The following is a 14,096-nucleotide window of genomic DNA, read 5'->3' as shown; positions in this document are numbered from 1 at the left end:
GGCAGGCTGGGCCATCGTGAAGCGAAGGCTAGGACCAGGACCTGAGCCCGGAGTGAAGCCAGCGGTAGCTGCAGTGGTAGCGGCAGCGGTGCTGCCGGACGTGGCCCTGGAGGAGAGGAGAGACCCGCCAGATGCAGCCGGGAGCCCCGTGGGAGTCCAGATCCCCTGTCCATCTCCAGGGCCCGTCTTGGTGGGATCTGCTCAAACATGACTTCCTGGCCTAAGCACCGTGACAGGAACAATCACACAGTAAACTTTGTCTATAAAAAATTACAAAATAGAAGCATGTATACAGGTATTGCAGTAAGGCACATAAGGCAGTTGTTAGAGTTCTTCTGAGTTTGGACTCTCTGTTTATGAAAACTGCTACAACATTGCAAAGCAAATATTCACAGGCTTGGAAATAAAAATTTAAAGATTGCCACATTCAGTGAAAATGAACACTATTTCCATACAAAACTTTGGATGAAGCAGTTTATTAACAAGAAAGATTTTTCTAAGTAATTTTTCTCATAATTGAAGGTACAGTAAGAAAATGTATAAATAGGCATTTAAATTATATACAAATCATGAGGTCATCACAAGTTACAGGACATGTAAGAGGAAACATTTAAGATGCCATTATGTAAATATACATTTAAAATTAAATTCAGACTTACATGAAACTATTTGTATAAGGAGATAGATCTTTTTAGAAAAAATTGTTCCTCAAGAATTGTCAGCTCTAGAGTACAAAAATTTATATTTTAAAATAGTTTATCAGAGGATTAACCTAATGTTAATTTTATAACCATAACTATATAATTGTATATAGTATAAAAGTGTATAATACTGTAACTATATAGCACTCTTAACAGCAGCATTAATAGTTGCACCAGCAGAAAGATCTTTCTCAAAATAAATCAAAATTATTTGTGACTTTTCATTTGCAAAGACTGAATGATGTTACTTTCAATTTTATTAATTTAAAATAAAGTTGCTAAAGTATAAATCTGATGGCCTAAGAACTGAGGTTGCAAAAAAATAAGTCAAAAATACTTTATCAATTAACATATCACAAAATAAAGTATTGTTTTGTATGTAAGAATTATGGCATGAAAATAATTATTTTCTTGCAATTTGTATTACCCTATTATGTTTTATAAATAATAAACTATTTTTAGAGGAAAAAGTTTTATATCTTATTTCTTAACTGTATTTTTTTCTTCTGCTTTTTGAGCCAAGAGCCGTGCAGTTTCATTTTGCACTGAGTCTTCCAGATGGTATATCTGGCTGTGGTTCCCTCACTTCTGGTCTAGCATTTTAACCAATATAAATATGACACAATGACTCAAAGCCCTACAGACTTCCTCTAATAGACAGCTTTCAATATAGAAGAAGAGGAATAAAGAGAGAGAGAGATGGGGAGAGGAGGGAGTTGCGGGGAGGGAGGAAGAAGATAGTAATGGAGAAAGAAGTCAGTAAATTTGTTTACATTTTTCCCCCCAGGGGTACCTGTTTCTCCATCAAAATGGGTGCAAACACATTGGAGTGGAGATCGGGCAACACTAACATTTTCTCATCTCAACAAGGAAGACGAAGGTCTCTACACAGTTCGTGCGCGAATGGGAGAATATTATGAACAGTACAGTGCTTACGTCTTTGTTCGAGGTAAGGCCTGGCAAAAAGCAGAACATCTGAGAATATTTAAAACACTGAGTCCGTATCAATCTATCCAAACGTATTTTGGGTAATGATGAAAGAGCTGTTTGAAAATTCCTCCCGGGACCTCCCTGGTGGTCCAGAGTTCAGGACTCAGTGCTTCCACTGCTGGGGTGCCAGGGTTCAATCCTTGGTCTGAGAGCTATGATCCCGAAAGCTACATGATGCAGCCAAAAAAAATTAAAAAATTCTCCCAGATGATGTAGCACAAGGATATTAGCATCCGGTAAAATTAGAATGGATGTGAAAAGGTCAACCCTAAAAGCACCAACCTGAAGATGACCAGTTTCTAGACTGTGCTGCCTCTTCTTCAGTGAGCCACCAGCGCAGTCCTCTGCAGGTGTTTGAGGGGCTACATCCTAGTGATGTGAATGAAGTCATCTTGGTTTAAAGAAGGAACAATAAAATAACAATGGGGATTCACTCTTCATCTGTTTTGGAGAGCTAATTTATTATTTCATCCCAGGCCTTCTCTTACAGCTTTAACGAACTAGGAAGCAAGATGCTACAACCGAATCTTTAGACAAGTTATGATTGTTGATTTTAAGAGTCTTTCTTTTCTCAGCAGTGTCTTGAACGGAAATGTTCTTGCTACATGAGATCTGAGCACACTTGGAAGATCATGAACATGTCCTGGGCACAAGGGTAGTGCTCTGTGTTCTTTTATGTGACTGTCAGTCAGGTGTGGCCACACGAGCAGACAGAGGAGGGGCTCAGGAAAATAGAGTGTATTACACTCACAGGTCCTGGAGACCCACACCGGGCCACAGGGGGAGGCAGCGGCATTGCTCGCTCAGGAGGAAGAAGGGTCAGACCCTTCTGAGAGCTCGGACCACAGTCTTTACTGGATTTCCTGTGGAAAAGGCAAGGCGGGGTGGGATAAACAATTCAGGATCGGCTAGTGTGAACAGTTTCAGTGGACCCTAAGCCATAGGGGTCGTGCCTAGTTGTCTGGTGCCTGGTGCTGAGATGGTTAAGTCAGAGGAATATTTCCTCCTGGGGTACATGGCTGGATGAAGGAGGTCAGCCCTGGACATTTATTCTTTCCGCTTTACCAATTTTCCAAAGAAGTCTAAGGCTCACAAAATGTTAGGATTCCCCTTCATTTTAAGATGCAGAAACTAAAGCTCAGCAAAGTAAATTGATTTCCCAAAAGCCTCACGGGCTTCGTGGGTGGCACTAGTGGTAAAGAACCTGCCTGCCAATGCAGGAGAAGTAAGTGATGCAGGTTCGATCCCTGGGTTCAGTCACAGGTTCTATCGCAGGTCGAGAAGGGAATGGCAACCCACTCCAGTACTCTTGTTTGGAGAATCCCATGGACAGAGGAGCCTGGTGGGTTACAGTCCATGGGGTTGCAAAGAGTCAGACACGACTGAAGTGATTTAGCATGCATGCAGAAACTTCACAGTTATTTAGAAACAGAAGTGGTACTAAGATGCAGGTCTTCTAGTGGCTAACCCAGGATTTTAGTCAGGGAATAGGCTAAGCTGCTGAAATGGAACTTGAAAACAAGAGGTTTATTTCTGTCCTGTGTCCATCAATGTAGAAGGGTGGTCCAGATGGTCCTGCTCAAAGCACTCGTTCAGAGCCTCTGGTCCCATCCGTGTTGCTGCTCGGCTGGCCCTGTGTGCTGCCCCGTGCTGTGCTCCCAGGCCAGCCTGTGGGAGGGGAAATGCAGAGATGCACACAGCACTTCTTCCTGGTGAATACACCTCCATGTGTGTTGGGGAGCTGGGGTGATGAAGTTTTAGCTGGACAGCGTGTTACCCGTGGAAGATCAAGGGTTCCAGTACCAAAAGGCAACAGGAGGAGTGGACACTAGGGACGGTCAGCAGTCTACACCACAGCGGTACTGAGCAATAATAAATGATCATCGGATTCTGCCTCAGATCAGCTACTGATAAAGATACATGGATATCTCTACCAACTGAAAACTGGGTATTTTGGAAAAAGTCAGATCTTGCGAGGGGGAAAAGAGGGTAGCCTTCTGGGTCATTTGCAGTGAAAATGGACACATTGGAAGTTATCAGCAAGTATATTTATTTAACCACCTTGATAGTCCTGGCCAGATGAGAACTGAATAAGCAAACAGGGTCTTTGCCTCTGCTCTAAACTGTCTTACCGGAACTAGAGTCTCTCTGGTGACTCAGAAAGCACTGAGTTATGCCTTGAGGAGTCCCTTTGTGCTCTTTTCCTGGGAGCTCAGACACAGTCCAGGGTCTTCTCAATAACATTTCTCAGTGGCCATGCCAGGGTCATGGTCCTTTGCAGGTTGAGGCCAAATTTCACATTACTAAATGCAGACAAGTGGAAGGATTGAAGTTTATCATTAAGCTGGTCTTCATTCCACAAAATAAGGGAAGATTCTAAAATGTATCAGATGTTGAGAGAATTGAGAAGATTCATGGAAAGATGAAATTGCAAAGACGAGCCTCAGAAATCGAGTTGTGAATTCAACTTTTAGAAGACGATTTCCCTCGTAAGTTTATTTTAAATGCTATGGTTTGGATTCTTTTAAAAAATCTTTGTTGAGATGTAATTACATACCATAAGAGTCAACCATGCTAAGTGGACAGTGCTTTTTGGAATATTTATAGAGCTGTGCACCACCAGCCCTCCATCTACAATCCAGCTTTAGAACATTCCCATCACACCCTGCCCCACCCGAGATATTTCTTGTGTCCCTTCCCCACTCTCATTCCCAGACTAGCCTCCAAGCAGCCACTAATCTACTCCCTGTCACTATAGACTTTCTTTTCTAAACATTTCTGAATATGTGATCTTTCACTTTTGTCTTTTTTTTCATTGAGCATATGTTTTGAGGTTCTTTATGATGGTAGTTTACTTCTTTTTATTGCTGACTAGATATGCTTCATTTTGTGTGTCTATTCACCAGTTGATAGACAATTGGATTGTTTCTGCTCTCTGACTACTCTGAATAACGCTGCTATGAAGATTTCTATTTGTATGCATTGACCTGGGCTTTCATTTCTCTTGGTTAGATAGCTACCACTGGAATTGCTGGGTCATATGTTAAATTTGTGTTTAATTTTTGAGAAACTGCCAGAGTGTTTTAAGTGACATTTTATGTTTTGGTTTTTTTTTTTTAAACTTTGAGCTACATGAAGCCATTTCCATGCATTTTTTTTTAGACTCTGGTATTTTGTTGCTTAGGAAATAGCTTCTGAACCAGAATGATCAGTGCAGAAAGCACCATATGTCAGCAGAAACACATTTCAGAGATGTACACTTTGGGCCAGGGTTTTATTACATAGATGCTATATGTTCTTTTTGAAAAAATAGATAATGTAAATAAGCAAAAAAGGACAAAAGAAAAGCCATCATAAGTCTACCACCCAGAGATATCCAAAATTATCATTTTAATACATATTCTTTGAGACTTCTATATATTCTCCCCACCCCTCCACACATACATGGTGGGGGGAGCAGAGAAAGATGATAAAGTGATGAAGGATGGGATATAAATGTAATGAAAAAAGAATTACAATTGACAGATAAATGGATGAAAAAGTTTTTGCTAATAAAGCAATAAAATTGATCTATCACATTCAAAAGATTTACAAGGTTTTTAGAATCCATTAGAATGAAGGAATGGATGGATAAACATGTTGTTGGTGAGTGTAAATTGGTTCAGCTTTTCTCAGGGTGTTTTGTCACTATATATCAATAGTGTACACTTTCAACAATTCTGCTGCTGCTGCTAAGTCGCTTCAGTCGTGTCCGACTCTCTGCGACCCCATAGACGGCAGCCCACCAGGCTCCCCTGTCCCTGGGATTCTCAAGGCAAGAACACTGGAGTGGGTTGCCATTTCCTTCTCCAGTGCATGACAGTGAAAAATGAAAGTGAAATCGTTCGGTCATGTCCGACTCTTAGCGACCCCATGGACTGTAGCCCACCAGGCTCCTCCATCCATGGGATTTTTCCAGGCAAGAGTACTGGAGTGGGGTGCCACTGCCTTCTCTGACAACAATTCTAGTTCTAAGAATTTTAGTGGACAAAATTGAGAAAGGAATGTTTGTTTAAGGGAAAGTCTGGAAGGAATCTAGGTATCCGCCAATCAGAGTTGAAAATAATGTGTAATAAATAGTCCATAAAAACAAGGGAAGTACTGCACAACAATGAAAGCTAATGGTGTATATGTTCGTGCTAAGTCATTCAGTCATGTCCCACTCTTTGCAACCCTACGGACTGGAGCCCTCCAGGCTCTTCTATTCATGGGATTCTCCAGGAGAGAAGACTGGAGTGGGTTGCCGTACCCTTCTCCAGGGGATCTTTCCAACTCAGGGATGGAACCCGTGGCTCTTACGTCTCCTGCATTGGCAGATGAGTTCTTTACCACTAGTGCCACCTGGGAAGCCCCTAATGGTGTATACTTATACTAATTAATATGAAAATATATTTTAAAAAACAGTTTACATGAAACTATATAGTCCAATCCCACTTTTATTTAAAAAACAATCACTTAAAAAATTGAAATGTAGTTGATTTAGATTATGAAAAACAAGCACTTTTGAGTTTATAAATATAGAAAAAAAATCCCGAAAAGTTTAGGCCAATGTATTAAGAGTAGTAATCTCTGAGTTATGGAATTAAGAGGGATTTTAACATATATTTTTATTATCATATATTTTATAAGCATGCACTACTTTTATAATAAAGATAAACAATAGAATTACTTACATTTTGAAAAAAGTTATTAAATAGACTGTGTCAGAGATCAAAATATAAAAGAGAAACAGGCTAATCTTTGGCCTAATCAATCAAAGCTACAAAAAGTTTGACTATTTGGAGCATTGGGAGAAGAAAGGGCAGAGGCTAAGAAGAGAATTGACATTGACCAGACGGGTGCCATGGGCCAGGCGCCCTGCAGCAGCTGACGAAGGCGAGCGCACAAGTGTGAAGCAACGTAACAGTTTCAGATTTGACTTCCAGCAGCTGCTATACAGAATATGTGTTTTGAAAGATTTTCAAGTCCACACAACAAATGGCACATTCCAAGCAATTTTATAGAAATGCTGAGAAATGGCTCCCTAAATGCTTACTGTCTTCCAGGCTCTGTTACACACAATGAATTTACCTATCAGCACCAAGTTTACCAGTTGTTACACTACGGGCCTTTTGCTTTAAAAAAAAAAAAAAAAAAAAAGGGCATGGCTAGAGGTTGCCAGCTGCCTTCATTGCAGCTGAGCAAATCTTAGGCCTGTTAAAGTCAGAGTTTCTACCTCCTGCTAGCTCCACTCCGGGACTTCCAGGTGGCTTAGTTGTAAAGAATCCACCTGCCAAGGCAGAAGACTCAAGAGATGCAGTTTTGATCCCTGGGAAGATCCCTTGGAGAAGGAAATAAAAACCCACTCCAGTATTCTTGTCTGAAAAATGCCATGAACAGAGGAGCCTGGAGGGCTCCATACAGTCCATGGGGCCGCAAAGAGACATGACTGAGCAACTGAGCATGCACACAACTCAGCTCTACCTTCACCATCAGCTGACCTTCTCCGGAGCATCCAGTACTCTGAAAGCCTGGAAGGAAAGACGTTTCTCCCCTGCCCTCCCCAAATGCCCGTTTGCCATCGTGTGGCATGCAGGGATTCTGCATTGTGTTTCAGGCATGATGATTTAGTTAGATTCTCCTATAGCACTTACACAGGACATATTACCCTGCAGGTTCATGAGTTCACACAAGTTCATGGGGCAAGAAATAGAATGTTCAAAACCAAAATGATTTGAGCCCTTCACAGATAACACACACCTATTCGATTCAGAAGCATACAAACATCTCAGCCCTCTTAGCAAATATTTTGGTGACTTACAAGAGTTACATAAGTGTAGCTCATTGGAAAAGAAAGTGTTTCTTCTTTGGTCAACAAGAGTGCTAAAAAAAACCCCCCCAAAAACAAGAGTGCTTTCCCTGGGTGAGTGGCTCCTGCAAGTCTCAGCCTCCTCCCCTACTAATTCCAGTTATTAAAGTGCTGGCCGGATGTCAGCAGGAATTGGCAACTGTGGATCTCCTCCCCCAGGGGATTCTGCCTCCTATCTTAATTGTTCTCACTTAAAAGACTATTAAATGGTTATTTTCATTCCCCTTCCTTTCCACCTAAAAACACCCCCAAGTCACTAATTTATCTGTGCACACAATGCTGAGGGGACCCACAGTCAGCAGATCCTGTTTCATGGGCAGTCACTGAACTCTTGTTTCTCGTATAGTCCTGGACTTTTGCTAAACTCAGATAAACTAAGCTCAGATGTGGGTATTGCATCAGAGTTCCTTTCGCAAGTATCTTCAGTTTGGGAACAAACATTTAATTTAAATGAATGTTTTTGTTTCTCTTCCAAAATGGTAGTCCCAGCATAGGGATGGGCAAAACTTCTTGGTTCTTCTTCTCTTGTGGATCCAGAAGGTGACAGAAGGGGCTATTTGCTCCCCCTTGGAGCCATTTATAGTTTCTGAGTAACGCTGCACAATAATTAAGAACAGACATCCTGGCATAATTTACATTAGACTTTTCTGAGAGCAGTCTCTGACGTCTCCATAGTTATTTTCTTTTAGAATATTTTGGGCAGGCAAGGGCCACGAGGCCAAGGTCATGGGTCCTTTTCAGAGCCCTTTCTGACATAATGTTCCTTGTACTGAGGGTGAAAAACACACATTGTTATTTTGTTAAGCAAATTACAAAATTGATGATTGCTCTACTGGGGCCAAATGGAGTTCCCTGGTGGCTCAGTGGTAGAAAATCTGCCTGCCAAGCAGGAGACGTGGGTTCCATTCCTGGGTCAGAAAGGAGGAAATGGCAACCTACTCCAGTATTCTTGCCTGGGGAATCCCATGGACAGAAAATCCTGGTGGGCTATAGTCTGTGGGGTGTGGGGTTGCAAAAGATTTGGACACAACTTAGCAACTGAACAGCAACAACAATAATAAACAACTACTTGGCCAGCGATGTAGCCACTGCAGCCATGTGGTAAGAAAGGCCTGACCTTGGTTTCTGGGGCTAACACAATGCATCTGAGAGGGTTCACGGGGTCCTTCTGTATTCCCCTAGATGCCGATGCAGAGATTGAAGGAGCCCCAGCCTCTCCCCTGGACGTGGTGTGCTTGGATGCCAACAAGGATTACATCATCATCACCTGGAAGCAGCCGGCTGTGGATGGAGGGAGTCCAATTCTGGGATATTTTATTGATAAGTTAGTACCTAGTATGACTTCAGTTAGAGTGATTGGTTATAGAGATGCCTGCTTGGTTTCTCCCACCATTTCTTTCGCTCTCTTTTTTTAATATACTGATTTTAATTTTTATTTTATTTACTTATTTTTTGATCGCGCCAGGTCTTCGTTGCACGTGGGCTTTTCTCTAGTTGTGGCAAGCAGGGGCTACTCTCTAGCTGAGGTGTGTAGGCTTCTCATTGCTGTGGCTTCTCTTGTGGAGCACAGGCTCTAGGGCATGCAGGCTTCAGTGGTTCCAGTTCCCAGGCTCCAGAGCACAGGCTTAATAGTTGGGGCGCATGGGCTTAGTTGCTCCATAGCATGTGGAATCTTCCCAGATCAGGGATTGAATCCACGTCCCCTGCAATGGCAGGCAGACTCTTTACCACTGCACAACCTGGAAATCCCTCTCCCAGCATTTCTTGGTGAAGTGTTTTCTTTACCAGTCATGTCTCCCTCTTTTTCTCTCTGTCTCTGTCTCCAAACAGATTGGTATGAATATATACTTAACTATCTGCTTACCTCAACTTCAAAGATAATTCTTCAATTCTGCTACCAGCCCAAGTCGTCAATTTGACAAGAATATTATGAATCTGTACACCTGATAGAGGCTACTTCAGAAATGAAATAGCTGGAGTTTAACACATATAATGTCCATGTTCCTAGTATGTCAGTAATTTAAGAATATTAAATAATAATACTCTAGGGACACTAACAAAATTTTATTTACATCAGAAGAATCAAGCTGGACAAAGAAATAAATATCTATAGTACTAAACTGTTTTATCTACAAATTGTTGCTGTTTACATTCTCCAAAATTTAGAGGCTTTATATTTATAGTAAATGGGCCTTACACATGAATTTGGAGAAGGAAATGGCAACCCACTCCAGTATTCTTGCCTGGAGAATCTCATAGACAGAGGAGCTTGGCAGGTTACAGTCCATGGGGTCACAAAGAGGCGGACACGACTTAGTGACTAAACCACCACATATGAATTAGACAGTGAACTTGGCCAATGTAGACAACAAATTTAGATTATTGACCTAAAACCATTATTGTCTGACTTAGTTTCTTTTCAAATAGTTGCTCCAGTTCTCTTCCATTTTTGAGTAATAAAATCTGACTGTAAAAACCACTAGGAACAGATAACCTGTGCCACTGTAGTATAACAGGTTTGTACCAAGCTGGATTAAACTTGATATTTCTAGAAATAAGTAAGTATATGCCTACCAGGCTCAGAACCAACCAGAGAAATGTTTATAATAAGTTATACACTATTTAACCTACACTAAAATGCTTCCACATTATTTCATCATTGAGTAATGATGACTTGTGAAATTTTAGGTAGGTTCTTTTTCATCCTCACAGTTTTTGCATTATTGTCTTTGGTAGATTTACAAAGAATTTTCAGACTTTGATCATTGAAAGACCAGGGACAGTCAGTACATCTTGTTTTCCTCTTGCTTTAGTCATAATGAAAATAACCATAATGTGGTGAATATTTATTAAGCATTTGCTGTGTGCATGGCACTGTTCTGAACACTTCACGTGCATGCCCCATTAACCCATGGCCACTCTTGGAGAGGTAGGTGCCGTTATTACAGACAGGAAGCAAGTAGCTGACCATCGCTGAGTCCTAGTGGCAAAATGCTAAGTTTGTGTTCTTGCTGTGGAAGTCTCCAGAGCAGCTGCTCCCCACCTTCCTTTCTGCCCACATGAGAGTTTGGAAGTGAGTTCCAGGACCACTGGTCACCCAGACAGTATCTGCTCAGGGGAAGAGGGAGCTTCCTGGCAGAATTCCTGGAGGCAGGGGAGGTCTGTTGCTTGTCCAAGCCTTCTAGCTCTCCCCCTTGGCCAGTTCACAGCAGCTCCAGAATTCCTACAAAGGAAAATTCAGGGGGAGGGAGTGGAAGGCATAGACTGAAGCCTTATTTGATATCATTTCACATAAGGTTGAAGAAAATGTCCATTTATCTCAAAGAATGGAAGGGTGATGGTAAGGAAGTGAAAATAACGTACCCCCGCCCCCACTCCAACTGCCTTTGCACTGCCATTGGCACCCTCTTCCCCCTTGAGAATCCTTTGGGAAATTATACCCTTTAGACAGAGAGCCGAGTTGGGGAAGTGATAAAAATTCAAAGTGCGGTGCTCTGCTCATAAAAAATAGTGAGTTACTTACTGCTGCATTCTGAGGTCATACATTGGGCCCCTCAGACTATTGATCAGGCTGAAAGCATGATATGGACTGTCAGCTTTTTCTCCTGGGATGTAACCCTTCTCTCCTCAGCCATTGGCTGCTGTAAAGGCCCCCAGTAAGAAATCAGAAGTTCCAGGGACTTAGCCTTCCCTTGCCAGGCCCAAGGATTTCCCTGCATCTCATCAGTCTCATCTGATAAGAAAAAAAATACAGTGCCCATCTCGCTGTTCCACCCACACCGAGTGTAGTGACCACCGGTGAGCTCTTTCCAGACTATAGTACAGAGAGGTGTCTTGTTGGGTGTTAACTTTCTCAACCGTAGTTTCATTTTTAAAAGACAATGCCTAAGAACGATAAAGAAATAAGTCACTAGTGGTAGAACTGAAGACCTTATCTGGGGGGATGTTTGAGGGGTCCTCCCCCTTCTGCTATGTAAAAACTGTGCATACCCGCCTGCTTCTTTTTTTCCCTCCCCAAAGCTCCTCTGCTTAGCACAGGAGACCCCTCAGCTGCTTGCTTTTAGTGAGATGGAAGGATGTACATGTCTTAATGAAAGCTCTGAGGTTTCTTTCCTGTTAGAGTAGATTTGTTGCAATTGAGTGGAGCTGAGTGCCTGCAGTTATGTATCTGCTGCAGGCTGCTCCAGGTGGATGTTTTACAGAGCGAAGCCCTGAAGCACTGGGGGTGGTTTGCAGCCCTGAAGCCGTCTACTTAGCCACCCTTCCTCTCATATTCCTGTCTATCACTCTCTCTCTCCCTTAGATGTGAGGTGGGCACAGACACTTGGTCTCAGTGCAATGACATTCCTGTGAAATTTGCTCGTTTCCCAGTCACTGGGTTGATCGAAGGCCGTTCTTACATATTCCGAGTTCGAGCTGTGAACAAAGTTGGGATAGGCCTGCCCTCTCGAGTCTCCGAACCCGTGGCGGCTCTGGATCCAGCTGAGAAAGCTAGACTGAAGAGTAAGTGTTTCTCATTTTTCAGAATGACCTTTTAAAAATGATTGCAGTAGATGCCATTGCAAGGTTATTCTTCCCCCGTCCACCAGAGGGAGAAGAGAATAAGAAATCCTTTACTGATCAGAAAAATGCTAGGGGGAAGAAAACAAAAACTTTTTGTTTTTTAATTTATCTATTCACTAAGGGTTTATTTTATTTAGAGTCTTTGCCTTATTTAGCTGAGTTCCAGGCATTGTGTTTGAAATGAAAATATGAAAACCTGGAGCTTGAAGAGCATTTTTATCCGTTTTATTAGAACACTTCAAATATACTTTTCTTTCTGGTTTAGTTTCTTAAAATTGTAAGGTAATTTTCTTAACGCTGAATTTATCCCTTATAGCATTAATATCGCAACACTGTGAGCTTCTGCTATCAAAGGAAAATCACATTTACAACATTATATCTAATCTGTACTCGAGTTGCCATATTAGGCAGTCAAAAATAATCTCTTCATATAGTTAGCCTCCAAGTCTCGACATCAAAATAGTGGTATGTAAATTATGGTCTGCTTTTGTTTCATGGGAACCAATATAGCATCCTTAACAATAGGGACCATAAAATGACAGTGAAGAATTTTTGGACCTTCATACTTCAGTCTATGCCAGATTTCTCAACCTTGGCTCTACTGACATTTAGGCCAGTTATCTCTTTGTTGTGGGGGCTGTTCTGTGCATTGTGAGATGTTTAGCAGCATCGTTGGCCTCTACCCACTAGACGCCTGTAGAATCTGCACCCTCACCACCTCACCCCCATCGTGTCAATCAAAATTATCTCCAGATGTTACCTAATGTCCCTGGGGGCACAAAATCACCCTAGTTGAGGACTACTGGTCTGTGCCATTTACCACATTTATAGCTTTTCTTGACCTTAAGTACATGCAGTGGCATCAATAAAAAATCTAATAAAATGATGCCACCTTCTCTCTGGAGACTCTCTGGTCAGGCTCCTCAACTGCTCTCCAGTCACTTTTCACCTGCTTTTTCACTTTTCATCCAGCTTCCCTTCATCTTTCTTAATTCCATCTCATATTTTCATTTACTTCTCCTTTATAAATTTCAATGAAAATAAGATTTGCCGGAATTGAAAGTAAGTTATCTTGCATTTCACCTTCCTGTTTTTGTACACACTCTGGTGGAAAATACCTCATTTAAAGCAAGAGTTGAACTATTCTCTCTGATGTCTTTCTGCAATCACAGAAATGAATTTCCTCTGTGACTCTATACTGCCTGCGTCACTCATTTCCTTTACTTGGGATCAAAAATGCTTCCCTTTGTAAGTAACAGTTTTAAAAGTAATGGAAAGAGATACCTTTGGTTGAGCTTCACTGCATGATCAACAACGCCCGCCATCACTTTGATCTTCATTATGACAGATACAAAACAGCCAGGCTTGCATTGTTCTCGAGAGGTTTCTCCCAGGTATATGCTATCTCTTAAGTAGGGTGAGAGAGCCTACGTGGTTCAGGAGATACACATTGAAGAGTATATGGACACAGGCTGTTCCCCTTGGCTTGTGTGAGTACAATTCCAGAAACACGGACTCTGTCCCGGCAAGTTCTGGGCTCTTGCAAATTGTGAGTTGTTTGATGCCCAGGGCTGTGCCCCTCGCCCCCAAATACTATGCACACATTTGGTAAAACTCATTAGGAAGGTACATATGTAAACTAGTAACAAACCCATTTGTGATGAATCTGGACCGTTTATCAGTTTCTCAGTGCAGTTGAACTGTGTTTGTGAATGTTTCTGATTTTTCACACTTATCTCTGTTAGGCCGGCCCTCAGCACCCTGGACTGGACAGATCATTGTCACTGAGGAAGAACCAACAGGTAAAAGCTACGTTTTCCCCTTGATAGTATTGCCAATGTTCTGCCATGCAGTTTAGCTATTGTGGAAGGTATAGTGTATATTATTTAAGATGTTTTGGAAAAAACATACTGAAGTATTTGGAGATCATGAAGTAACATATTGTTAGAGAATCA

General features: G+C 41.7%; 1 protein-coding gene across 2 annotated transcripts in view; it reads left to right on the top strand.

Moving 5' to 3' along the window:
• MYOM1 (myomesin 1) overlaps positions 1-14,096 on the top strand; it is a 122,419-nt gene that overhangs the window by 39,926 nt on the left and 68,397 nt on the right. For both annotated transcript variants that reach the window (XM_061399832.1, XM_061399831.1), the window contains exons 10-13: positions 1,489-1,650; positions 8,761-8,902; positions 11,882-12,081; positions 13,887-13,943. In XM_061399832.1, the coding sequence (XP_061255816.1) occupies positions 1,489-1,650; positions 8,761-8,902; positions 11,882-12,081; positions 13,887-13,943 (561 nt within the window). The remainder of the gene's footprint in view (positions 1-1,488; positions 1,651-8,760; positions 8,903-11,881; positions 12,082-13,886; positions 13,944-14,096) is intronic.

The sequence above is a fragment of the Bos javanicus genome, chromosome 24, assembly GCF_032452875.1.
Source record: "Bos javanicus breed banteng chromosome 24, ARS-OSU_banteng_1.0, whole genome shotgun sequence".
Lineage (NCBI taxonomy): Eukaryota > Metazoa > Chordata > Mammalia > Artiodactyla > Bovidae > Bos > Bos javanicus.
The sequence above is the reverse complement of the archived record's forward strand: the minus strand, read 5'-3'. Positions and strand labels throughout refer to the sequence as shown.